At 45.8% G+C, this 25,645-nt stretch overlaps 1 protein-coding gene across 1 annotated transcript in view; it reads right to left on the reverse strand.

Annotated features, from left to right (window-relative positions):
• Positions 1-3,238: 3,238 nt before the first annotated feature.
• LOC123413417 (polyubiquitin-like) overlaps positions 3,239-25,645 on the reverse strand; it is a 95,759-nt gene continuing 73,352 nt past the window's right edge. The window contains exon 3 of the mRNA XM_045106348.1: positions 3,239-3,703. Within this exon, the coding sequence (XP_044962283.1) occupies positions 3,239-3,703 (465 nt within the window). The remainder of the gene's footprint in view (positions 3,704-25,645) is intronic.

A 25,645-nucleotide genomic window follows, 5' to 3' on the forward strand; every position in this document is an offset into this window, starting at 1 on the left:
AAATTCCAACCACACAGTACGTAAAAGCTTTAAAAGAATTACGTAACAAATCTCCCCCTAATAATAAAGCAAATACAATTTTTGGTCGTCCGTAGTGGCAGTTTTGCAAAATCACCCTTCTGTTTTTTCTAATCAACCCGCCCTCCTTCATTAAGTGGAAAAAACGTTTCGTTTTTCAAAAAAAAACCTGCATCGGGGCGGGCCAAGGCAGCAGGCAGCCACCGACTCCTCCCGAGCCCCTGATCTGCACACCACGCCGCCGCCCCGTCCTCCCGCTCGTCGTCGCCTCGCTCCTCCCACTAGTCGCCGCCTCGCTCCTCCCGCCGGTCGCCGGCCCTGATCCACGCCGGATCTCGCCGCGGGCGAGCTGCCGAAGCCGTCGCCCCCAGCCCAGCCTCCTCCGGAGCTCCGCCCAGATCCGGAGCGCAGGCGGAGCATCTGGCGGTGGAGGAGATCGTCACCGACGGGGGTCACCGACGTCGAGGTGTGTCTCTCCCGGCCATGTCTGCGACCACCCTCTCCTTCACCATCCTGCGACCATGCTCGTGGCTGCCTGAAGTGTCGGCCTTGGCGGCAAGATGGTTGATTTGCTACTGTCTGTCACTGTGAGGCCGCTGATGGAAACGAGCTCTACGCAGGCACCAAGGAGACGTTGAAGAACGCGCTGTCGCTGTGGGGGCGGAAGGTCGGCGAGGCGACCCGGAAGGCCGAGGACCTGTCGCGCAACACATGGCAACATCGTGGGTTATACTGAACCCATTACCGGAATGCGTTCATGTTCCTGGCTGGATTAGATTAATTAACACGTAGAGTAGAGGGTTGGTTGACGATTGTGTGGCCGATCTGCTGCAGTTCGGACGACGCCTAGCATCACGGAGGCGGCCGTGGGGAGGATCGCGTAGGGGACCAAGGTCCTGGCCGAGGGCGGCCACGACGATCTTCCGGCAGGCCTTCTACTCCTAATCTTTACCTATTAATAAAGCACCTATTGCTTCTGTGGTACGTCATGGAAATTGCCCTTGAAGTTTGCATAAATTACCCACCATGCCACCCGTAAGTAATATAGAACGTTTCACAAAGCGAAAAATCTCGGACTGGGTCGGCCCATGTAAAAACCTCCTATATTACGCTCTGCACCCTGGGAGAATATCCAGCACACCGTATGAGCCGGTCCATGCACAAGCGCCAGTTTTTTTAGTTTCGTTTATTTATTTATCTTCAGTTCCATTTTATTTTTCTATTTTAAATAATTTAGAACTTCAAATAACCATTAAACTTTTAATAAACTTAAAATTTTAAATCAACATATTTAAGAAAATAAAATGTTTGTGACTTCAAAAACTGCTTGGAGTTTTTGTAAAAAATGTTCGCATATACAATAAAATGTTTGCAAGTTTGAAAAAATGTTTGTAAAATAAGAAAAGTCCATGATTTGAAATCAAACACCATGTCTTAAAAATTATTAAAAGCATTTAAAAGATGATTTCTAATTCAAAATATGTTAATGCATTCAAAAAATGTCCTAAAATTTTAAAAATAACTAATGCCTGTTTTGATAGTTTCTTTGTTTATATAAATTTTTCCGTTCCATTTTTGTTTACTTCTAATTTAAATATTTTAGAATTACAAAAGCATTTGCATATTAAAAATAGGAATTTTGAATTAAAATGTTAATGAAAACATAAAAGGTTTGTGGATTTAAAAAAGGCGCCGGATTTTATATTTTTTTTTGCAAATTCCAAAACAATGTCCGTGAATTTAATAAATATATTGATGACTTATAAAAATGTTTGTTTATTCACAAAAACTTCATGCATTTCAAAAAGTTTGTGAATTTAAAGTAAAATCCTCCAAAATCAAAAAATATGATAGTCTTTTCTAGAATTGGTCGCCAACTCAAAAGAAAATATTTAATCCCGTTTGAAATATAAAAAATATTCATGATTTTTAGTAAATGTTTGTAAATTGTAAAAAATGATCTCGATTTTAAGATTCTTCTCATATTTGTAAAATTGTTCATGAAAGATCTAATGTATTTAGTTAAACATTAATGCTTCTAAGTCTTTGTGAAAATATACCCGTGTGATTTTTGAAGAATTAACTGTTGGATGGATCAGATTATTATTGTATGTTTTCTAAAAAAAATCTTGAAATTAAGAATAATTCTTTGCGTTACCAAGATTTTTGACAACCATGATATTTTTTTTTGAAAATGTAAAGATTGCTTCAACTTGTGAATAAATTTAAAAGTTGAAATATTTTCTTCCATTTCTGCACAAAATTTCAAAATCAAGCGATGATGTGTGAACATAATGTGGTCATCATCATTGAAGATTATGGTTTTTTTCTCCCGTTGCAACGCACGGGCCATTTTGCTAGTAATAATAAAGAACAGAGTGCTTCTGTCGTACGTTAAAAATATTACCTCCGAAGTTGATCTAAATTACCCATTATACCATCCAAAAGTGAAGAAAACGAATCAACTTTTTTCCCTGTCAAATTCACTGTCCATTACGACTCTTAAAGACTGAGACCCTGATCTACCAAGACCAGGTATTAGGCGTATTGGTTCGAGCACCTCTTCTGCACCCAGTTGAGCTGGGGTTGATCCCTTTTCTTACAATTTCTTCTCCCTCTTTTTTTTCTATCTTTAATACAGCATGCACCTCCTTTGTCCGAGCACCGGTTCATGAGCCCACCCATATTTTATTTTTTCAATTTGATTTTTCTTTATAAATTGAATCGGGATTTTTCAGAAAGCCAAATTTTAAAAGTTGCGAAATTTTGAAAAAAAATCATGACATCGTAAATTGTTCTATAATACAAAAAATGCTTTGGAAAATCATAAAATGTTTACGGATTCAAAAAAATGCGGATGATTTTTAAAAATTGTTCGCATATTATAAAATAATTCATGATTTTCAAAAATATATTTAGCAAATATAAAACATTCATATTTTGGAAAATTATCATCTATTAAAAACATATTCATGAGTTCGAAGAATATGTCTATGGAATTAAAAAAAAATGTTCGCATAAACTAAAAAAATCATTAATTTCAAGATTTGTTCTCCAATTTCAAGAAAGTTCATCGATTCAAAACATGTTCGCTAAGTAAAAAACTGTCCATGCATTTCATACAAAAGATAAATAAAAATATTTATGCATGTTTGCTAGTATTACTAATAAAACTACAGCTAAACCCTAATTCAAGCTCGTGTAAAACCCCAGACAATATCTAGCAAGCACCGCCCCTGAGCGCGAGCACGAGGTGGAGCACGTCCCCAGCCTTGATCTTGTAGTCGTGCGCCGTCTTGTCATCCGCGATCTGCTTGCCACCAAAGATGAGCCTCTGCTGGATGGGCGGGATGCCCTCCTTCTCCTCGACGCGCTCCTTTATCCTGTCGACCGTGTCCGTGGGCTCGATGTCGATCTGAATCTCCTTGCCCGTGAGCGTCTTGACCTTGATGGAGAGGCCGCCGCGGAGGCGGAGCACGAGGTGCAGCGTCGACTCCTTCTGGACGTTGTAGTCGGTCAGCGTGCGGCCGTCCTCCAGCTGCTTCCCGGCGAAGATGAGCCGCTGCTGGTCCGGCGGGATCCCCTCCTTGTCCTGGATCTTGGCCTTGACGTTGTCGATGGTGTCGCTGCTCTCCACCTCCAGGGTGATGGTCTTGCCCGTCAGGGTCTTGACGAAGATCTGCATCTTGTGTTCACGATCGGTGGTCGCTTGCTGGCGGCGAGGTGCGTCCTTGTTTGAGTCAACGGAGCTTCGCCGGCCGCCAAAATATAGACTTGAGTACTCGATCTCTGGCTTCTTGGTTGCTTCCGTTCGATGGGGTCGTCTGGAGGAGTATATATAGATGGAATCGCGTGCGTGGCCGTGAGCTTGGCGTGTGCTCGACTCGGGTTTGGAATCCGATCCTTGCGCTGCCATGCATGATATCCTGCGCCAACTCTGCAAACGATGACAAGCTCAGCATCGTACGGATTGTCACCTCCGCATCAGTTCCCGGCTCCCGGCTTGACTCGGATCGGCTCCTACTTTTACAGTTTCCTCACCCTGCTCCCGTACTCAAGTGTTTGCTGTGTATATTTGCCGCTGTTGTTGCTCTTGCAGCCGCTGGCTTGTTCAGTAGGAGTATATCCATACAGCGCATGTCAGAGCAAATACCTTTAGTTTGATTCATTCTCACCCATTGCAGCTCAACTGTATGCACTTTTTTTTGCACCAACAGTGGTAATTGAATACAAAAAAGTATTATACTTCATATTTAGTACATACTCCCTCCATTAATTCCAATGGTACTCAAGAGTCATGATTTGGATTTCAATTGCCACTAATTGATAGTGTTCTGTCACCATATACAATTAATGTTTGGAAGACGAACCTGCTGACAATTAGAAGGTGACAATTAGAAGCACAATTGCCACTAACTGAAAGAGAAAGTTGTCACACTTAATATTAGAAGGTGACAATTAGAAGCACAAGTTAATCATATTTTTTTTATTTTTTATTTTAGAAAAGGAGGATGACCCCCGGCCTCTGCATCAGGGAGATGCATGCGGCCATTTTATTGATTATTCTGGAGGACCTTACAAAGTATTACAACACTATGTCTGAATCCGCCATCTTCGCAACATCTGTCGCTACTCCTATCCATATGATGAAGGGGTGCTAGCTGGGCCACATACCCAGATCACTTACCTAAGCCTAACATCAAAAGTCGGAAGCCCCAGCAGATCCGGTCAAGCCATCTGCCACATACCGGGTCTAGGGCACAAAACCGGTCTGACGCACTCGTGTGCTATCGCCGCCATCTTCCACCGGTCTGTCTTCAGAGCAAATATTGAGGCTTCTAACTTGTGTAGCCACTCTGCCATTGACGTCACCATGACGCCAGATAGCTACCTCCTCCTACGTGAGTCCATCTCCACGCATCGGACGCCGAGTCCCCACAGCGCCATGCCGCCGATATCCGCCGCCATCAATGTGTGAGATGAAGCACCGCTCCACGATTCCTCCAGCCAGCACTTGCTCCAAAACGATGCCCCCAGGAGGGAGGGCGATAAAACGCCATCATCGTCCGATCCAGGAAGACCCAGATCTAGGGTTTCCCCCGGAGCATCCAGAGCCTGATGACACAAACAGCAATGTCGTTGCTCCACCAGACGAGCGCCGCCGACGTCACAACCTCCAAGATGTAGCAGGCCAAAATGCGCCGACATCGAACCGCCGTGTCACGCCCAAGATGCGACCCTATCCTCAATTTGGCACGAGGGCCTCGTCAGGGATAGAAGCGCATCTCGTCGGGTCGCAAGAATGGATATCGTTACAAGTACATGTACTGAAATGAAGAGATATATAGAATTGGCTTACACTCGCCACAAGCTACATCAGAGTCACATCAGTACATTACATAATCATCAAGAGTAAGAGCAGGTTCCGACTACGGACGAAAATAAACGACAAAAGAAGAACGACGTCCATCCTTGCTATCCCAGGCTGCCGGCCTGGAACCCATCCTAGATCGAAGAAGAAGAAGAAGAAGAAGAGGCAACTCCAAATGAACAATCAACGCGCTCGCGTCATGTAACCTTTACCTGTACCTGCAACTGGTGTTGTAGTAATCTGTGAGCCACAGGGGACTCAGCAATCTCATTTCCAAAGGTATCAAGACTAGCAAAGCTTAATGGGTGAGGCATGGTTAAGTGGTTAGGTTGCAGCAGCGGCTAAGCATGTATATGGTGGCTAACTTACGAGTACCAGAAATAAGAGGGGGAAGATCTACGCATAGCGGACGTGAACTACTGATGATCAAATGAATGATCCTGAACACCTACCTACGTCAGACATAACCCCACCGTGTCCTCGATCGGAGAAGGAACTCACGAAAGAGACAGTCACGGTTACGCACATAGTTGACCAATTTTAATTAAGTTAACTTCAAGTTATCTAGAACCAGTGTTAAACAAAGCTTCCACGTTGCCACATAACCGCGGGCACGGCTTTCCGAAAGATTTAACCCTGTAGGGGTGCTCCAACTAGTCCATCACAAATTACCACAAGCCGCATAGAAATCCTCAATCACGAAGCTCGCGATCTCGTCGGATTCCCTAGTGGAAAACCTCAACTCTGAGATTACCCAAAGCATCACCGGAATCCCGATGCACAAGATATCTCGTCAAAGGTAAAACTAAACCAGCAAGGCCGCCCGACGTGTCGACGATCCCGATAGGAGTCGCGTACCTCGTTCTCAGGACACGACGGATGGGTCACACTAGGAGTACCAAACCTCGGGTTGCCCCGCGGTGGCCCCGTAGTCTGCCAATTTGGACCAACACTCATGAGGAGCACTGGCCCGGGGGTTGATTAAATTATCCTCGGGGTCCGGAAAGTCCCTATGCAATTTTATTAGGTGTTTAGGCAAATGTAGTACCAAAGTTGGGCCTTGCCAGACCAGTCTTAATCAAAAACGAATTATCAAGGGGGTCCCCATAACAACCCCGATCGTGTTAGGAGCGCTCAAATATGGAACATAACACCGGTAGCCGAAAACTAAGGGGGGGCAAAGGTGGAACAAAACACCAGGCTAGAAAGGCCGAGCCTTCCACCTTTTACCAAGTATATAGGTGCATTAAATTAGATAGCATTTAATATGGTGATATAACAAGGAACCCATGCTTTCACATGGAGGCATCTGCACCTGCAACTAGCAACGCTATCAACAGGGTTAAGCAAGCAGTAACATAGCCAATCAGTGGTTTGCTAGGTTGAACAGGTTGAATGTTTTCATGACATTGTTGAGAGGCTGAATTTAACAGGTGGTAGGCAACGAGACATAAACGATAGAAGCGATAAACTAGCATGGCAATGATAGTAATGGTATCTAGGGAAATGATCATCTTGCCTGAGATCCCGCTTGGAAGAAGAATGCCTCCGTGAAGCAGACGAACCGACGTAGTCGAACGGGTCCTCACATTCGACACGCTTGCGGACTCTATCGAGACGGGGAAAACCGGAAACAAGAATCAACACACGATATTCACCACAGGATGCACGACACAAATGATGCATGAGAAGCTGAAAACATGCAAGGCACGACATGACAATTCACGCAATCAAACACTACACATTAAGTGAAGTTCAATATGCAAAGAGTTGCATATTGACGATACTCCACGTCTATTTATTTAGTGCTATCCCGATTAGGTACACGGCAATATTAAATGTGATAAGCATGGCAAGAGGTGAAGCATAATTAAACTACTTATCTAGGCCTTTTAAGTGAGGTCGGAAATGACATATAGCACCTCCGAAATGACCCCACGTGTTAATTTACAATTCTGTCCAGATCTGAGCTAATGCATTTAATTGGTTGTTAAACAGCAAAACAAATAGGTTGACGTGATTCTACGCGTCATGGCAAGCAATCTACACATAAAGAACATCTCCAACGGAGCTACGGAACAAAAGATACAAGCACCGCAAGATATGATGGCATGAATGCAAAATGTGTGCAACGGCGGCTACGAGCACTTCAAAACATACGAACAGCAAGAGAAAATGAAACTACACGAGATTATAAGCAAGTTTCAAGTAGGGCACGATCAAAACGGAGCCACGGTTCGAAAACTACGAGCAAAACAAGAAATCACTACAATCTGCCAAGAACAGCCACATAACACTTTCTACGCCTCACAACTTCGGCTACACAACTCCGATGAGCTCAAGCAAGGCATGGCATGAAAGAGGGCAAGACGCACTACTACAAACAACTAACAACTACTAGCATGGCGGCAAGGAGCACCAGGAAAAGAAGACATTAAAAGGGCATCTCACACGCTATTTCAGACTTAGTGAAAATAACACCTCCTGAAGGTGCAGTTTTCAACCTGAAGGCATATTGACAGCAGCAATACCTATAGCTACAGGACTCCAAATGACATGAAACTTAACAGCATGCTAGAGAAACATAAGGGGTACAACTAACTCCATTGGACCAACCTCAAAAGGGCTACAGATCACAAGATGCAAGCAAGACAAGACAACAACAAAATAATAACAGAATCCAGACTTAGAAACATTTCAGCTCCTCTGAAACAGCACTATTCAAGCAACTTGAGGGAAGACAAACAACACCTAAACATGCATTTCTATTGCAACTAAAAATACTAGAGGCTAAACAAAACATCCAAGATCAACTCCCTAGTTGACAACTAATTCCAACGAGGCACGGAATAAATCCTACGAATTAAACAAAAGGGCTTTTCGACAAAATATCTCGCGGACTAACTTCCTCAAAAGCTAAAACTAATTGCACAGAAAAATCCATGGGATTTTTCTACCCCGGAAACATGTAAATAAGCGGGGTTTGCAACTCAAAATAAAGCCACACATTAATGCGAGATAATACCTCTATACGGGAAAATAAACTACCGGCAAAACCCTACACGGAAAAATATGAGTGACCGCTCTAAAATACATAGAAATATGGTCCCTAAAACATGGACATTAAATCTATGGCATACGGGCAATCCGGATACGCACAAAAATTAACTACGGAATGGATCCTAGTTAAACAGCACGTAAAACGAGGCATTAGGCACTCTAATCAGCGTTAAACAAATATGCATGTTGGATAATCGTGTTCTACTCGCAAAGCTACCCCAAAACGATATATAACGCGCGTCGTTCCGACTTACGGTTTAATAACTACGGACGTTTAAAAAATCTAGTGATTTCGTGAAAAAGATAAAACTGAAAACCTAATAAAAAACTAACGGGCCGAACGGGGTGCAAACAGATAAGGCGTGCAGGGGGGCGAGGGATAGCTTACCTTGGCCACTTGGGCCTGGCCGGTTGGAGAGGAGGCCGGCCTGGGGCTGCTCCACCTGGGCCGAACGCGGAGGGGCGAGCTGGGCCGGTCGGGGTAGGAGGCCCAGGCGGGGGTTGCGCTGGCGGACGGGAGGCCGAGCCTCGTTCCTTCGTCGTGCCTGAGGGCGGCGACCATGCCGGCCCCGTTGCCTGCCGGCGGACGAGGAGGAGCCTCCTGCAGGAGACTTGCGTGGCAGCGGCGGGTCCGGCGGGGGCGCAGCGGCCGGACCCGGGCGGCGGCTCGCCGTTGAAGAGGCGCGGCGACGAGCCGACGAGGACCCGCGGTCCTGCGGCTCCTGGAGGCGACGGCGGGCGAGGGGGGAGCTGGCGGCGGTGAGGGAGGAGCTGGCGGCGGGCGCACCGGCCAGCGAGGCACGGCAGCGGGGGTGCCGGCACGCGCGGCGGCCGGATCCTCCCCCCGAGCCAGCGGTTGACGGCGGCGGCAATGGAGGCGCGGGGACATCCACTGCAGATCGGGGCGGCGGCGGCTCGGGCCCAGATGGGCTCGGGCGGGCCTTCCTCGGGCTCGCGGGCCCGGCGGCGCCGGCAGGGGAGAGAGAGGCTATGGGGCGGCTAGGGTTTGGTAGGTGGGGCGCGGAAAACGAGGCAGGGAAGAGGGGTTGTCTAATTAATGGCATGGGGGGGGTATTTATAGACAAATGGGGGGGCTCGATTAACCGGAATCGCGATCCGGATCCAACCGCGGGGTCGGATTCGGACGATTCCGAACGCGGGAACGGTTACGCGGTCGTGTAGAGGCGTTTACCGGAGACGAGAGGGAGAGCGGGCGGCGCGGCACGAGTTTAAAAACACCGACAGACGTCCGACGGTAAACCGAATACGGTGCCGCTACGGTCGACCGTTCGGGTACCAGACGATCTCTGATTGCGACGAAACTCGACAGGCGGCCTAGCTATAACTAATCCCGACCGCGTGCCAAGTTTCACCTCGATCAGAGGGAGTTTTAAACGCGCTTTAAAACAGGGTTTCGACGGTGTCGCGGGCGCGTGCGAGTGCGGTCGGGCTCAGAACGGACGTCGACGAGAACCGACAACTACTAACGAATGCAAGTTTTGAAAACGGGCGGCAACGGAGATGCCGATGCAATGCAGATGATGCGCATGATGCGATGATGATGCGGCCACTGAAAATACTCACACGACGAAAACGGAAAGAGAAGGGGAAGCTTCTGGAACGTCGGCATCGGGCTGTCACAACTCTCCTACACTACAAGAGTTTCTCGCCCTGAGATCCAAGAATGAAAGGGGGAGAGGATGAGAAAGAACAAGAGGTAAAATTTTATCGCTTCTTTGACAAACGAGTGAAACCAACGATCCCTGAAGGTTGCAAAGAGATGAGGAATGACATGAGAATGAAGCAAGAATTCACGGAAAATTTTGGCAGCACTTCGGTAGGAAAAAGGGACAAAAAATTCGATAAGATGAACGAAATAGACCATATTCATAAAGAACAACTAAATAATGGAAGGGAAGACCATGATCTTGATAGAACAACAAGATAGACCCAAAAGAGCAACAACACAAGGCCTCCGGAACAGATAGAATAGGAACTAACTCATACGGAAAAGAGAATGAAGAAAAATAATGACAGCTATCATCCCAATAGAATTGAAGATCCTCCGGACAGAGAATTGGCATAGTAGTTGGAAAACCAACAACGAAAAGAACAAGATAGTAGTGGGCTTATGAAAATCATCTCAACAAATAAGAGGTGACAAACAACCACTAAAAGAAACAAGGATAGATTGGGGAAACAAGATATGAACAATCTCTTACACCAAGAGGGTGCATTGAGAACTGATAATAATGACAAGCACCATGATAGCATAATCCATAGGAAAAGCTTTAGGTGAAGTCCAAACCAAGATAGCCCAATGAAGAAATCAAGGGTTGAAAATATCTCATGATCAAAGAATTGGTGGGTTTAATTATCTCATACTTGAAATAAAATCTCTTCGAGACTCCTACACTAACAAGAATGCTATAATACTACCTCAAAGGATAAAGGAAGAACAAATGCACTGAAATGCAAGGGAAAGAATGCTTGAGGTTCTCCAACAAGAATCTTGAAGAACACTTTGAGAATGAATTGAAATCTTGATGAATCACCATGAAGGACCTCCGTATACGAATGAATGATGCAACGATAACAAGGTAGAAACGAATAAGATTATGACCTTGCCAAGATTTAGATGAAGCTTCACAAAGAGATACTTGAGAAAACTTGGAACTCCGGAAAAGAAAGATAAGAAGACTAGAGAAAAGGAATTGATATCAAGAGCCACTCCAGAAGAAGAATTGAAATCTCTTGGAAGAAGGAAGAACAAGAATAAGAATTATGTTATGCACATCCTTCATCAAGTATGATTGATGACAGCAACGGATCTAGCATACAACTTATTCCTCTAAAAAAAAGAATCTTGAAGAGTGAGAGAGATAAGCACCACTTGAGGAAAAAATTGAAGGAAGCAATGGTACGAATTCACGACTGAATGTGAACACCACGAATTAATGGATATACAAGAGAATGAAAAGATCATAAGCCACCTGAGAGAATACTAGAACAAGGCACCGGAACAATCGAGAGACGAACGAAGAGACAAAAATTGAGAAGAATTGAGGATGAAGCTGAAAGCTGAGAACGAAGAATCTTCTAAAATGATGGTCTTCGAAGGAACGAGAAATAAAAAAAACAACTCAGAACTACACCGGATAGCAAGAAAGGGATACTCATGATAGAAACAATTGAAGATGATAACACAAGGCTGAAATGATGAATATATAAGAGAATGAACCAAGATTTACGAGAAACACTCCTTCGAATTTGCAAGGTGAGAATGACGACGAGAAACAACACCAAGAATAGCTGGGACACTCTGGAATAAGAAGAATGCAAGGTTGAGCCAAAATTATGAGAATTAACTCCAATTGATCTTGAAGAATGAATATGACTGATGAAATCATTCATACGCCATAGTTGAAAAGAATTAAAAACCTCCGGAAAAGATTAAGGAGCCAGGTAAGATCCTGGGAAAGAACCTGTGGGTTATGGGCCCACTCAAAGAAATCACCGTTGAAAGATTATTAGAAAGATTGATATTACACCGGTATGAAGAGAACTAGATGAGGTTGAGCACCTCGAAATAATTAAAAGAATTCAAACTCGAAACTCAGAGATATCTTCAGCACTCCGGATGAAAAGAGAGGAATGAAGAACCAAGATAGCCTGAAAGAATCTCCAACATGAAAAAGAATTACAAGGATAAAAAGAATATGATGAACACGGACAAGTGAATTAACTTCACCAGAAAGATAACAAGATGACAAGTGAATTAACTACGGAATGGATCCTAGTTAAACAGCATGTAAAACGAGGCATTAGGCACTCTAATCAGCGTTAAACAAATATGCATGTTGGATAATCGTGTTCTACTCGCGAAGCTACCCCAAAACGATATATAACGCGTGTCGTTCCGACTTACGGTTTAATAACTACGGACGTTTAAAAAATCTAGTGATTTCCTGAAAAAGATAAAACTGAAAACCTAATAAAAAACTAACGGGCCGAACGGGGTGCAAACAGATAAGGCGTGCAGGGGGGCGATGGATAGCTTACCTTGGCCACTTGGGCCTGGCCGGTTGGAGAGGAGGCCGGCCTGGGGCTGCTCCACCTGGGCCGAACGCGGAGGGGCGAGCTGGGCCGGTCGGGGTAGGAGGCCCAGGCGGGGGTTGCGCTGGCGGACGGGAGGCCGAGCCTCGTTCCTTCGTCGTGCCTGAGGGCGGCGACCATGGTGGCGCCGTTGCCTGCCAGCGGACGAGGAGGAGCCTCCTGCAGGAGACTTGTGTGGCAGCGGCGGGTCCGGCGGGGGCGCGGCGGCCGGACCCGGGCGGCGGCTCGCCGGTGAAGAGGCGCGGCGACGAGCCGACGAGGACCCGCGGTCCTGCGGCTCCTGGAGGCGACGGCGGGCGAGGGGGGAGCTGGCGGCGGCGAGGGAGGAGCTGGCGGCGGGCGCACCGGCCAGAGAGGCACGGCGGCGGGGGTGCCGGCACGCGCGGCGGCCGGATCCTCCCCCCGAGCCAGCGGTTGACGGCGGCGGCAATGGAGGCGCGGGGAGATCCACTGCAGATCGGGGCGGCGGCGGCTCGGGCCCAGATGGGCTCGGGCGGGCCTGCCTCGGGCTCGCGGGCCCGACGGTGCCGGCAGGGGAGAGAGAGGCTATGGGGCGGCTAGGGTTTGGTAGGTGGGGCGCGGAAAACGAGGCAGGGAAGAGGGGTTGTCTAATTAATGGCATGGGGGGGTATTTATAGACAAATGGGGGGCTCGGTTAACCGGAATCGCGATCCGGATCCAACCGCGGGGTTGGATTCGGACGATTCCGAACGCGGGAACGGTTAAGCGGTCGTGTAGAGGCGTTTACCGGAGACGAGAGGGAGAGCGGGCGGCGCGACACGAGTTTAAAAACACCGACAGACGTCCGACGGTAAACCGAATACGATGCCGCTACGGTCGACCGTTCGGGTACCAGACGAACTCTGATTGCAACGAAACTCGACAGGCGGCCTAGCTATAACTAATCCCGACCGCGTGCCAAGTTTCACCTCGATCAGAGAGAGTTTTAAACGCGCTTTAAAACAGGGTTTCGACGGTGCCGCGGGCGCGTGCGAGTGCGGTCGGGCTCAGAACGGACGACGACGAGAACCGGCAACTACTAACGAATGCAAGTTTTGAAAACGGGCGGCAACGGAGATGCCGATGCAATGCAGATGATGCGCATGATGCGATGATGATGCGGCCACTTAAATACTCACACGACGAAAACGGAAAGAGAAGGGGAAGCTTCTGGAACGTCGGCATCGGGCTGTCACACGCCGCCACCTCCACCACCACTTGAGCAGCCCCCGAGCAACGCCTTGAGGAAGGAACACGCCACCGCGGTGTCGTCATCGCTTGGACCAAGGGGATCTGAGATTTTCACCTGAGCTCCTGGGAGGGGTGTAAGGAAGGGGATCCTCTCCAAAGCCTCCAACAAGGGGAACAACACCCAAAGGCGCTGCCTTCGGAGTGGCCGCCGCACTGGCCAAGGGACTCCTCCGGAACCCTTCCAACCACCGGATCTGCACGGCCAGCACCCAAGAACAGCGAGAAGCCATCTGGGGCCGGATCCGCTGCAGATCGGAGTAGATCGGGGTCGACGAGAAGCAACACCATGGCCACCAGCATCCAGCGAGGACCGCCGCCGCAGCCGCCGCCACCCCCCGCGCCGTCCGGGTCAAAAAGGGATCCACCGACCGTGTACAGGGGTCAGCACCGCCTGCACCCGCCGGAGCACCGCCGCTAGCCCAGCGCCCGCCACCGCCTGCCGCGGGCCGCCGCCGTGCGCCCCACTCCCCGCCACCGCTCGCCGAGGCCTGCCCCCTCGCGCCCGATCGCGATCGCCACAAGCCACCGCCGTCAACCACCTAGATCCGCCGCCCGCGGAGGAAGGGGAGCCGGGAGAGGGAGTCCCCCGCCGCCGCCGTCTGCCACACGTGTTTTACCGGCGGCGTCACCCGACGGCGGCGAGGAGGGGAGGATGAGAGAGTGGCGGCGGCGCCTAGGGCTTGGGAGCCCCCGAGTCGCCCAGGGCGGGGGCGACGCGAGGGGTCACGCGTGATCTCGCCTCGGCTCAAAGAGGGATTGGTGGCAGCGGCCGCAAGTTAATCATATACATGACCAAAATATGTATGTAAATATTCTTACTTGTGAAATTTCTTCCAAGTGACAGCTTTTCACTACAGTGAACAGTGCGAAGAAATCTGCAATGGGTTCAAGGTGTGATTTATACTACTCTTGTTCCAGAAAATTTTCCTGATTGGTTAATTGACACGGGTGCTAATGTGCATATATGCGGTGATATTTCCATGTTTTTATCTTATCAGTCCGCAGGGACTTCCACCGTCCTGATGGGCAACGGTTCACGTGCTTTTGTTCGTGGTGTTGGCACGATCGATCTGAAGTTTACTTCGGGAAAAGTCGTGCGGCTGAAGAACGTGCATTATGTCCCCTCCGTCAATAAAAATCTTGTTAGCGGATCTCTTTTGTGTAGAGATGGCTACAAGCTTGTCTTTGAGTCTAATAAATTTGTAATATCCAAGTATGGAACTTTTGTTGGTAAGGGCTACGAGTCAGGAGGCCCGTTCCGTTTATCCTTGGCACACGTTTGCAATAAAGTTGTTAATAGTGTTTACAACAATAGTGAATCAAATGTGTGGCATTCACGTCTTTGTCATGTTAACGTTGGTTGCATGTCACGACTAGTCAAATTGAACTTAATCCCTAGCTTTCACACCGTCAAGGGATCTAAGTGTCAAGTTTGTGTGCAAGCCAAACAACCTCGTAAGTCTCACACGACTGCTGAAACGAGGAATCTTGCACCACTAGAACTCATACATTCAGATCTATGTGAAATGAATGGTATTTTGACAAAAGGTGGAAAGAAATATTTCATGACACTAATTGATGACTCCACTAGATACTGCCGAGTGTATCTTTTGAAATCTAAGGATGAGGCTTCGAACTTCTTCAAGATCTATAAAGCTGAAGCAGAAAACCAACTTGATCGAAAGATCAAGAGGCTTAGGTCCGATCGTGGTGGAGAGTATTTCTCAAATGAATTTGATTCCTTTTGTGCGGAACATGGTATAGTCCATGAGAGGACGCCTCCCTATTCACCTCAATCAAACAGGATAGCCGAAAGAAAGAACCGTACTCTAACTGATTTGGTTAACGCCATGTTAGACACATCGGGTCTCTCCAAGGCATGGTGGGGGGAGGCGATATTGACTGCATGTCATGTCCTAAATCGAGTTCCCACAAAGAACAAAGAGATAACTCCATTCGAGGAATGGGAAAAGAAAAGGTTAAAACTCTCTTATCTACGAACCTGGGGTTGTTTGGCAAAAGTCAATGTGCCAATCCCAAAGAAGCGCAAGCTAGGACTAAAAACCGTGGATTGTGTTTTTCTGGGATATGCTTTTCATAGCATTGGATATAGGTTCTTGGTTGTAAAATCTGAGGTATCTGACATGCATGTCGGTACAATCATGGAGTCGAATGATGCGACTTTCTTCGAAGATATCTTTCCCATGAAGGATATATCTACCTCATCTAATCAGGAGATGCCTAATTCATCAAACCATGAATTAGTTACATTTACTGAACCTATCATTACGATGGAACACTTTGAAAATATTGTGGAGGAGAACAATGAAGTTCCTACCAGGAGCAAGAGACAGAGGACTGCAAAGTCCTTTGGTGATGATTTTCTTGTGTATCTCATAGATGACACTCCCAGTTCTATTTTAGAGGCCTATGCGTCTGAAGATGCTGACTACTGGAAGGAGGCAGTCCATAGTGAGATGGATTCCATCTTGGCAAATGAAACTTGGGAGATCACTGATCGTCCTTATGGGTGCAAACCTATAGGATGCAAATGGGTATTCAAGAAGAAGCTTAGGCCTGATGGTACTATCAAAAAGTACAAGGCACGGCTCGTGGCGAAGGGTTATACCCAAAAGGAAGGTGAAGACTTCTTTGATACTTACTCACCCGTGGCTCTACTGACCACTATTTGAGTACTACTTTCACTAGCCGCCTCACATGGTCTTCTCGTTCATCAAATGGATGTTAAGACTGCTTTCCTAAATGGAGAGTTGGATGAGGAAATTTACATGGAACAACCAGATGGGTTTGTAGTACATGGTCAGGAAGGGAAAGTATGCAAGTTGTTGAAATCTCTATATGGACTTAAGCAAGCACCAAAGCAGTGGCATGATAAGTTTGAAAGAACTCTAACTACTTCAGGCTTTGTAATAAACGAAGCTGATAAATGTGTGTACTATCGCCATGGTGGGGGCGAGGGAGTTATCCTTTGCTTGTATGTTGATGACATACTGATTTTCGGAACAAATCTGAATGTTATTAAAGAGGTCAAGGATTTCCTATCTCAATGTTTTGAGATGAATGATTTAGGAGTGGCTGATGTCATTCTGAACATCAAGTTGTTGAGAGACGAAGATGGTGGGATTACATTGCGTCAATCTCATTATGTGGAAAAGATCTTGAGTCGCTTTGGGTATAGTGACTGCAAGTCCTCTCCCACACCATATGATGCGAGCGTGCTGCTTCGAAAGAATCGAAGAATTGCTAGAGATCAATTGAAATATTCTCAGATTATTGGCTCGCTTATGTACTTAGCCAGTGCTACAAGACCTGACATCTCTTTTGCTGTTAGCAAACTGAGTCGGTTTGTCTCAAAACCAGGAGATGTGCATTGGAAAGCTCTAGAGAGAGTTTTTCGTTATTTGAAAGGCACTGCAAATTATGGAATTCACTATACTGGAAACCCAAAGGTGCTTGAAGGGTATAGTGATTCAAACTGGATCTCTGATGCTGATGAGATAAAGGCCACTAGCAGATATGTATTCACTCTTGGAGGTGGCTCTGTTTCTTGGAAGTCTTGCAAGCAAACGATCTTAACAAGGTCAACAATGGAAGCAGAACTCACAGCACTAGATACAGCTACGGTCGAAGCAGATTGGCTTCGTCGGCTCTTGAGTGACTTGCCGGTTGTTGAGAAACCAGTACCTGGTATCCTTCTGAACTGCGACAATCAAACTGTGATCACAAAACTGAGCTGCTCAAAGGATAACATGAAGTCATCAAGACACATACAGAGAAGGTTAAAATCTGTCAGGAAAATGAGAAACTCCGGAGTTATTGCATTGGATTATATCCAAACATCTAAAAATTTGGCAGATCCTTTTACTAAGGGTCTATCACGTAATGTGATAGATAATGCATCGAGGGAGATGGATATGAGACCCACAATTTGAGTTGTTCACAGTGGTAACCTATTCTTTGTGATCGGAGATCCCGTGAATTAGATGTGGAAGACAAGCTGTTGGTCAACTGAGAGGAAAGTATCCGTATCATTAATGATACCACTCCATGAAGATGCAATACTTTCCTGAACTGCATGGCAGGTTGATATACATCTTAATATGTTCTAAGTTGCTTACTTATTCAGAGATGTTGTCCTGCAGAACATCTTTTGAAGAACATACCTATATGAGTTAGATTGTTAGAAGTCGCAATCTATGAGAGTAGGTGCTCTCTAGTATACTCATGAAAGGTCTCGGAGTATGACGCATAAGCTCCATCCGCGGGGAAGTCCCACGGCAGCCTCATATCGGTCAAGGATCTGTGTGAAGCTAGATTCACAGAAAAATTGCAGTTCAAGGCCTAGTCCACTGTTCAAGTTGCTTACTAGTATAGCATAGAGTTCTAGGTGGAAGTTCAACTTAACAGTCTCCACTGTAGTATCGGTATATAAAACAGTGTTTTGGAACCAAAGGCAAATTTTGTGTGCCCCTGGGATCTGGTGGGGGATTGCTGGAATTTTGTGTATTTATGGGCCAGCCCAATATGTAATTTCAGAAATTCCTAATAAATCGTAGAGGCCCACGCAGCCCATTTGTGCAAGGCAAGAGGTGGAAATGTTTAGTCCCACATCGCTAGTTTAGTGGGAGTTGGACCTCCTTATAAGGGAGGATGTTTCCACATATGTATGAGCTTGAGAACAAGAGAGACATACACGCGCGCTCCTCCTCCTCCGCCGCCCGCCTCACCTCGTCACGACGCGCCGCGGGTTGCGGGAATGAGCCGAGCCGAACTAAATTTTTTCCACGCACGACTGGTTTATGAAAGGCCACTTGGAGAAGCTGAACGTTTTCTGCTGTTGTGGATATTGAAAGCTCACGCCGCAGTTTCGTCGTTGCGTCTGTTCGCTTCACATCCCGTCGCTAGCCTCTCGTCTCCTTCTCCTGCACCTATAAAATAGAGGTCGCTCCTCTCCAGAGACGACGCATCAGAAGTTCCCACTCGCCACCGGTTCTTCTCTCTGTGCTGTTGCTACGTTCTTCCTCATCCCGTCCTGCGGCGTGCACCGTTCGTCGGGACAGTAGGCCTCCGAAACTCCGTCTCTTCGAGTCCCGTACGGGAGAAGGGCGATAAGGTTTTTGGGGAGCGCTCAGCGCGACTACTGGCTTCCATCACGGACTCCGACGATCTCTTCCCGAACGACGATACTTCCCCGACGTCGACCACCTCTTCGGTACCATGGCCAACGACAATGCCAACATCAATCCTCCTATTGCTGCAACTCAGTACGTACTCATGTGCTTCTTCTTTGAATTCCTATCACACCTTTTTGCTATAGTTTCTCTGCTAGATATGTTCCGTTTCTACTCATTACTTCATATGATATCTTATCTTTGTAGAACGGTTTTACATATGCTCTTTTCAGGATCCTAGTGCTCATATCTTGTGTCTTCTCATCTCTATATAGCTTGCCTTCTTTCGTTGTTGTTTTGTTGGTTATGTTTTTTCTAGTTTTTCCTGTAATAAAATCCTATGGTAAATTGCTCATATTTCCAACAGTATCTTGTGTCCAGTCTGGGTTCTCCAAGCCACCAACTAGTTCCAACTTCACCTACCAGAGGGAGACAATGTGGATCAAACCTGCTGATGTAGTGATCAAATAGTGTATAGCATTATCTTTTTTTGATCAAATTATAAATGTAGAGAGATTTCTTATTGACAGGTTGAAATGTCAATGTACAATGTATGAAACGAGCTATTTGCAGACTGGGTCACAGGTTCATGTTTCAAGATTTGTGGACGTCTGGTTTAGAGGATATGTATTTTCCAAGTTGGTTGTCCCAAAAGGCTGGCATGTTACATAGTTGAGTCTTGCTCTTAGCCATCTTAATGAGGTTTCCTCAAGATGAAAATATTTATAGAGTAATATAAGATGAAAAGGTTCATGCTCCAGTAAAACTTGTATGATTTTTGTACTTCTGGTTAGGAAGCTACAAATACAATGAAGAAGGATTGTCCGAATTTTCATACAGATTGTGTTCTGTTACTTGAGTTGAAGTTTAAGCCTACTTAATCAAAAGACAAGAATAATATCCTTGATAAAGTTGTAGCTCATTTTTTAAGTTCCACAAAAATGTATTTATTTGACCTGGGGTTCTGGCGAGCAAGAGGCGTGCGTATGTACTGTCATCAAGGATGGCGGCGGCCGCACACTTGCGCGAGAGGGCGGTGGAGATCTCGTAGTACTGCCGCTCGTAGCCGTCGCTGATGGTCGCTCCCCGACGAACCAGATCGATGCTCGCAGTGGCCGGATCGGGCGAGGCCAGAAGAACAGTTGAGGATCGGGCTTCAGTGAGATTGTGGAGCCTTTGCAATTCCGCCTAGTTCGGCTGATTATTTCGAGCCGAGTAACCTAGTTCGTTGCTTTTTTCTTTTCTTTTTTTGTTTCAGTTTATATTTTTTTATTTTTTGAAGTGTCATGCAGGCGGCCATGCACGTACGCACCTAGTGCAGCCTACCGGCCATGCACACACGTAGTGCAGGGGACCGGCCATGCACGCACGTACGCAGGCAACAACCTACATTCACGGAAGTACCTTGTGCATGCACACACGTCGGAGCCAAACGCCGCGCGTGGGCACCCACATACGCAGGCAGCAGCCGGCCATACCTCCTACATGCACACACGTACGCAGGCAGCAACCAGCCAAAGACGAACGCCGTGCGCGGGCACGCACACAGGGGTACTGGCGGTAGTAGGCAGCGGTGACGGCGACCTGCACGGGTGCGCTGAGCCGGTGGTAGCGGGGCGACACGGGCGGGCGCGTTGGGCCGGCGAGAGCGGGGCGAGCACGAGTAGAAACAAGGGCTTTCGTCCAAGTTCGAAAAACACATTAGTCTCGGTTCCTTTACGAACCGGGACTAATGTTAGTATTAGTCCCGGTTCGAGTAGCAAAGGCGTCGGTTGGGCATTAGATTCAAAATTTTGTCTAGTTTCTGTTTGTTCCATTAGTTTTTAAATTTGAATGGTTTAAATTTGAATTTGTTCAAATTTGCTTCAAACCCAGTTTTTGAATAACTTGAGTTTACAAATAGTTTTTAATTTAATTATTTTTGCTCCCACTCATGTGTTAGATTGTTGTCACAGTAAGATTTATTTGATTATTTCTAGAATAATTTAAATTAGGATTTCAGTTAAAATAATATTTTTTGCTTATATAGTTGTTTTAGTCATTTAATTATTATTTTTAATTATTTTTAGTTAGTTCTTTGTGTAGAGTTGAAATAATTTTTAAAAAATGCCTTTATAGCAGATGATTTTCGTCTAAAACCTTGATACTTCGAAGGAGATGATCCAGTTTGTACACGAAGTGCATCCAGTTTTTGTCGTAATCCACTCAACTTTGTAGCACATGCCATGTGGGTGAAATGATGATACCATAACAAGTTTCAGCCTTTTCAGAGTTCATTTGTAGTGTTTTTCAATTTTAGGGTCATTTAGCTCAAAAAAATCATAAAATGCATGAAAAATAGAAAATGAGGTGAGAAAGGGTTCAAAATTTATGAGGTGGCTTTGAATGATGCATATTGAACACACAAAAAGTATGAAGTTCAAATAAGTTCAAAAAAACGAAATTTCTTTGTAAGAGATGAGTTCTCGTTCGAAACCTCATACTTCGAAAGAGATTGTCTGTTTTGTACACGAAGTGCATCCAGTTTTTGTCGTAACTCTCTCAACTTTTTAACACATGCCATGTGGGTGAAATGATGCTACCATGCCAACTTTGAACCTTTTTAGAGTTCATTTGTAGTGCTTTTCAATTTCAGGGTCAATTAGTTCAAAGAAAAGTAAATGCATGAAAAATATCAAATGGAGTCTGAAAATGTTGAAAATTTATGATGTGCCTTTGAATGGGGCATTTTGAACACACAAAAAGTACGGAGTTCAAATAAGTTCAAAAAAATGAAATCCCTTTGCAAGAGATGAGTTTTCTTTCGAAACCCTAATACTTCGAAGGAGATGGTCTAGTTTGTACACGAATTGTATTCAGTTTTAGCCGTAACCCTCTCAACTTTTTAGCACAAACTATGTGGGTGAACTGATAATACCATGCCAAGTTTCAACATTTTCAGAGTTCATTATAGTGCTTTTCAATTGCAGAGGCATTTAGCTCGAAAAAAATCATTAAATGCATGAAAAATAGCAAATAAAGTTAGAAAGGGTTAACTCTGGCTTGGTTAACCTTAGACGTGGACTCTGGCGGGGACGGTGCTAGCAGATGTAGTCGACGGGTATGATTGGACTCTTCGGTAAAGGGGGGATTCCGAAATTTTCAAACTGTACCCCCCCCGATGGACCGTCTTTTTTAGTTTTGTAGAAAATAAACAAAAATAATAAAATCTGAAAAAATGAAATCCTTTGGGATGTAGTTAGGTTTTAGTGTGCCTAGTTGGTACAGAAATTTTGAGATATGAATTTTGACCGTTTTTGCACAAAAAAAATGTAAAACAGCCATAACTTTTGCATACGACGTCCAAAAAAAGTTTAATATATCAAAAAAACTAGATAAAAATTGGATATTTATGCTTGGATGCTTGCCTGACATTACCGTGAGAAATGTCTCAAATAGCCAAACAAATGAATCAATTGACTCATTAAATATCAGTGCAGCCCCAAGTATTACTGTATGCTTGTGATGATTGGTACCAAGGATTGGAGTGAAAGGCAATTCAAACTTATTGGTATTAAACGTGGTGTCAAATGATATGGCATCACCAAAGCATGCGTAATCCATAATGGACTAACCATCTGCCCCAAAAAATAGCTATCTTACCATCCTTCTCATCTACTTGAATTGCAACAAAAAATGTTGGATCCTCCCTGTGCTTATTCTTCAAGTATTCTAGAAGTGTTTTTGCATCATTGGATTCTAAATACTTCTTGCTTTCCATACCAATCTCATTCTTGCAATCCATTTTCGAGAACACTACTGTAAAATCATACACCTGAGATGGCTTCATCCCAGCTTCACGTATTTTCCCAATTAGCGCTCTGTCTGCTTCTATAACACGACGTTGGAATCTCAGCTTATGCAATTTATTGGGACTAGCAAGATAATGATTGCTAAACCCAATCTTGCCGGCATATAAGTATTGTACATGTCATATGATTTCTCCTTTGAATCGAATGACGTTCCCACTTTGGGAACGAGCAATGCTTGCCCAACATTATCAAACACCTACAATGACATTACTCACGAACACTGAAGAGCATCATGGAATTGTCGATGGATGAAAGTTGATGATGATGATGGCGAACGGACTCCAGATCTGCCCTCCAGATGAAGAAAAGGAGGTGGCGGCGCCTCCGTATCGTAAAACGCGATGAAACCTTCTCTCTGATTTTTTTTCCGGGCGAGACGAAAGATATAGAGCTGAGTTTGGGGGCGGTGGTGCCACGTGGGCCCCACAAGCCCTCAGGGCGTGACCTAGGGGGGGTGGCCGCGGCCTGTGGCCTTGTGGCCCACTGGCACGCCCCCTCCGGTGGATCTTTGCGCAGATATTTTTCTTTTATTCCACAAAAATTCTCCGTAAATTTTCACAACATTCCGAGAACTTTTATTTGTGCACAAAAACAACACCTGTCACATCCCAGACACCTTAAGCAAGTTAGTCTTGTGCTCATGTCTTCTTTGCATTTGCATCTAAGAATTTTCAACAAGATCAAAGAAAGAGGTGAAGGAAAACTCAAACCCTAGCCACTTCTTTAAATAAAGGAAATCTCAAACTAGTTAAAATCAATGAATCCAAAATGGCCTCAAGAAAAGTTCAAACTTTATGATAAATCATGAAAGTAAATGAGCAATGAAGAATACCATTTTCTTGACACTTTATGTATTTTAAATAAATGCAAAAAGCTACTGGTTTCAAGTTTTAAATTTGAAATCAGAAACTTTAAATTTTCAAAAAGTTGAAAACTTTGGAAATAGTTGGAAATATTCCAACAAATATTCTAGGGTGCTTAACATAGATTTTAAAATTTATTTGGGGGTTGAAATAAATAGAAAATCAGTGAAATAGCAAAACAGAAACAAAAACAGAAAAAAGGAAAAGAAGTTACCTGTCGCTCACCTGGCCCGGCCCATCTCAACTCCTGTCGTCTTCCTTCCCCGCCAATGGGCAGAAGGAGGTGGCCGCCGCGTTCTCCGGCGCGGGCACGCACCTGTGAGCCTGCCTGGCCGCCGCCTCGCGCTGGCAAGGCCGGGGATAAGCCCCCCGAGGCCGCCCCTATCCATTCCCAGCGCCAGTTCTCCCCCTCCTCTCGGATCTCTCCTCCCCCCTTCTGCCGCCATTGGAGCCCGAGCAGAGCTCGAGCTCATCGTCGTTCTAGCCGACCTTCCTTCCTTCTGAGCCGCGCATTAGCTCCGCCGCAACCCCCTGAAGCTTCCTAGCCACGAGCCCGATGCCCAGATGCAGTGAATCGACGAGCAGCTGTCGTCTTCTTCCTCAGGTCACTGAAGATCGCCGCCGACGTTCTCCCTCTCCAGGCCGTCCCCGAGCAAACTAGCGCCACCACTGCACTCCCCATGAGCATGCGGTCATTTCCCCTAAGATCTCCCCGTCGATCCCCTTCTTTAGGCCTAGTTCCACCGGAGCCCGATAAGATCCGCCGCTGCAGCTCGTCGCCGGTAGCCCTCCGGTGATCAGCTCGTCCTTCCGAGGGCACCAGCAGCTTCAGGCCATCGCGTAGATGTTGTAGGAGCTAAGAACCGTGCGTAGTTCCCTCTGAATCAAAGACCCCGATGACGCCCGAGCCTTGGCCGCCGCCAAGCTCGTCGTCGGCGTCATCTCCGGCCAGATCAGCCCCGGCTAAGTGCAGAAATGGAGCTGCAGGAGATGTGCCGTTCTTCTGGTGCTCTCCGCGCAACGTTTGGCCCCGTGTGCACCGTTTCCGAGCCCCTCCGCCGTTCTGGTGGTCACCGGAGGCTCCCCGCCGGCGAGGACGACCTCGCCGCCGGTGGATCTCGGTTGGCCTGAGCCACTGACGGGTGGGGCCAGCCTCTGAACAGTTTAGAAATAATAAAAATAAATCAAATAAGTTAATAAGACACTGACATGTGGGTCCAGTAAGATTAATTAGTTAATTAAGTTTAATCTTAAACTAAAATTGACCAGAGTCACTGACCAGTGGGTCCCACTGGTCAGGTTTGACTTTCAACGGCCAGATGGACATGCTGATGTCATGCTGATGCAGTAAAAGTATTTTCTAGTATAAAAATAATTTCAGAAATGTTTAAAACTTCAAAAATTCATAGAAATTAATCTGTAACTCCAATGAAAATAATTTATATATGAAAAAGTATCAGAAAAATTCAAGGAATCTGAATATGCTATTTTCAATCATGTTTGAAAAAGTTACAAAACCCAAACATGTAGATTAATGAATAAGTCAACTCTTATAATTACTTTATAAATGGAATTTGGAAAATATTCAAATTTCATTATGAAATGACATGATCACACACTGTCCTAATTACAAATCAGTACCTTAACATGACATCTCATGCATGTTAACATCAAGTTGATCTGAGCATCAGGTCGAATCAATTAAATCGGTATCCGAGAATACCTCGTTTGAATGGATATTTGAATGTGATTCAAACCAATTTCAAACCTAATACATGTTGATCATATTAGTTTATCACCTTGCATTCTCATGCCATGCTCATGCATCATCTTGTTTGCATATGATTGTTATTGATTGTTGCCATTCATTTCGGTAGGCTCCGCACCCCCGGATTCCACCAAATATCCGTGTGACGGATATTG

Source organism: Hordeum vulgare, chromosome 7H, assembly GCF_904849725.1.
Source record: "Hordeum vulgare subsp. vulgare chromosome 7H, MorexV3_pseudomolecules_assembly, whole genome shotgun sequence".
Classification (NCBI taxonomy): domain Eukaryota; kingdom Viridiplantae; phylum Streptophyta; class Magnoliopsida; order Poales; family Poaceae; genus Hordeum; species Hordeum vulgare.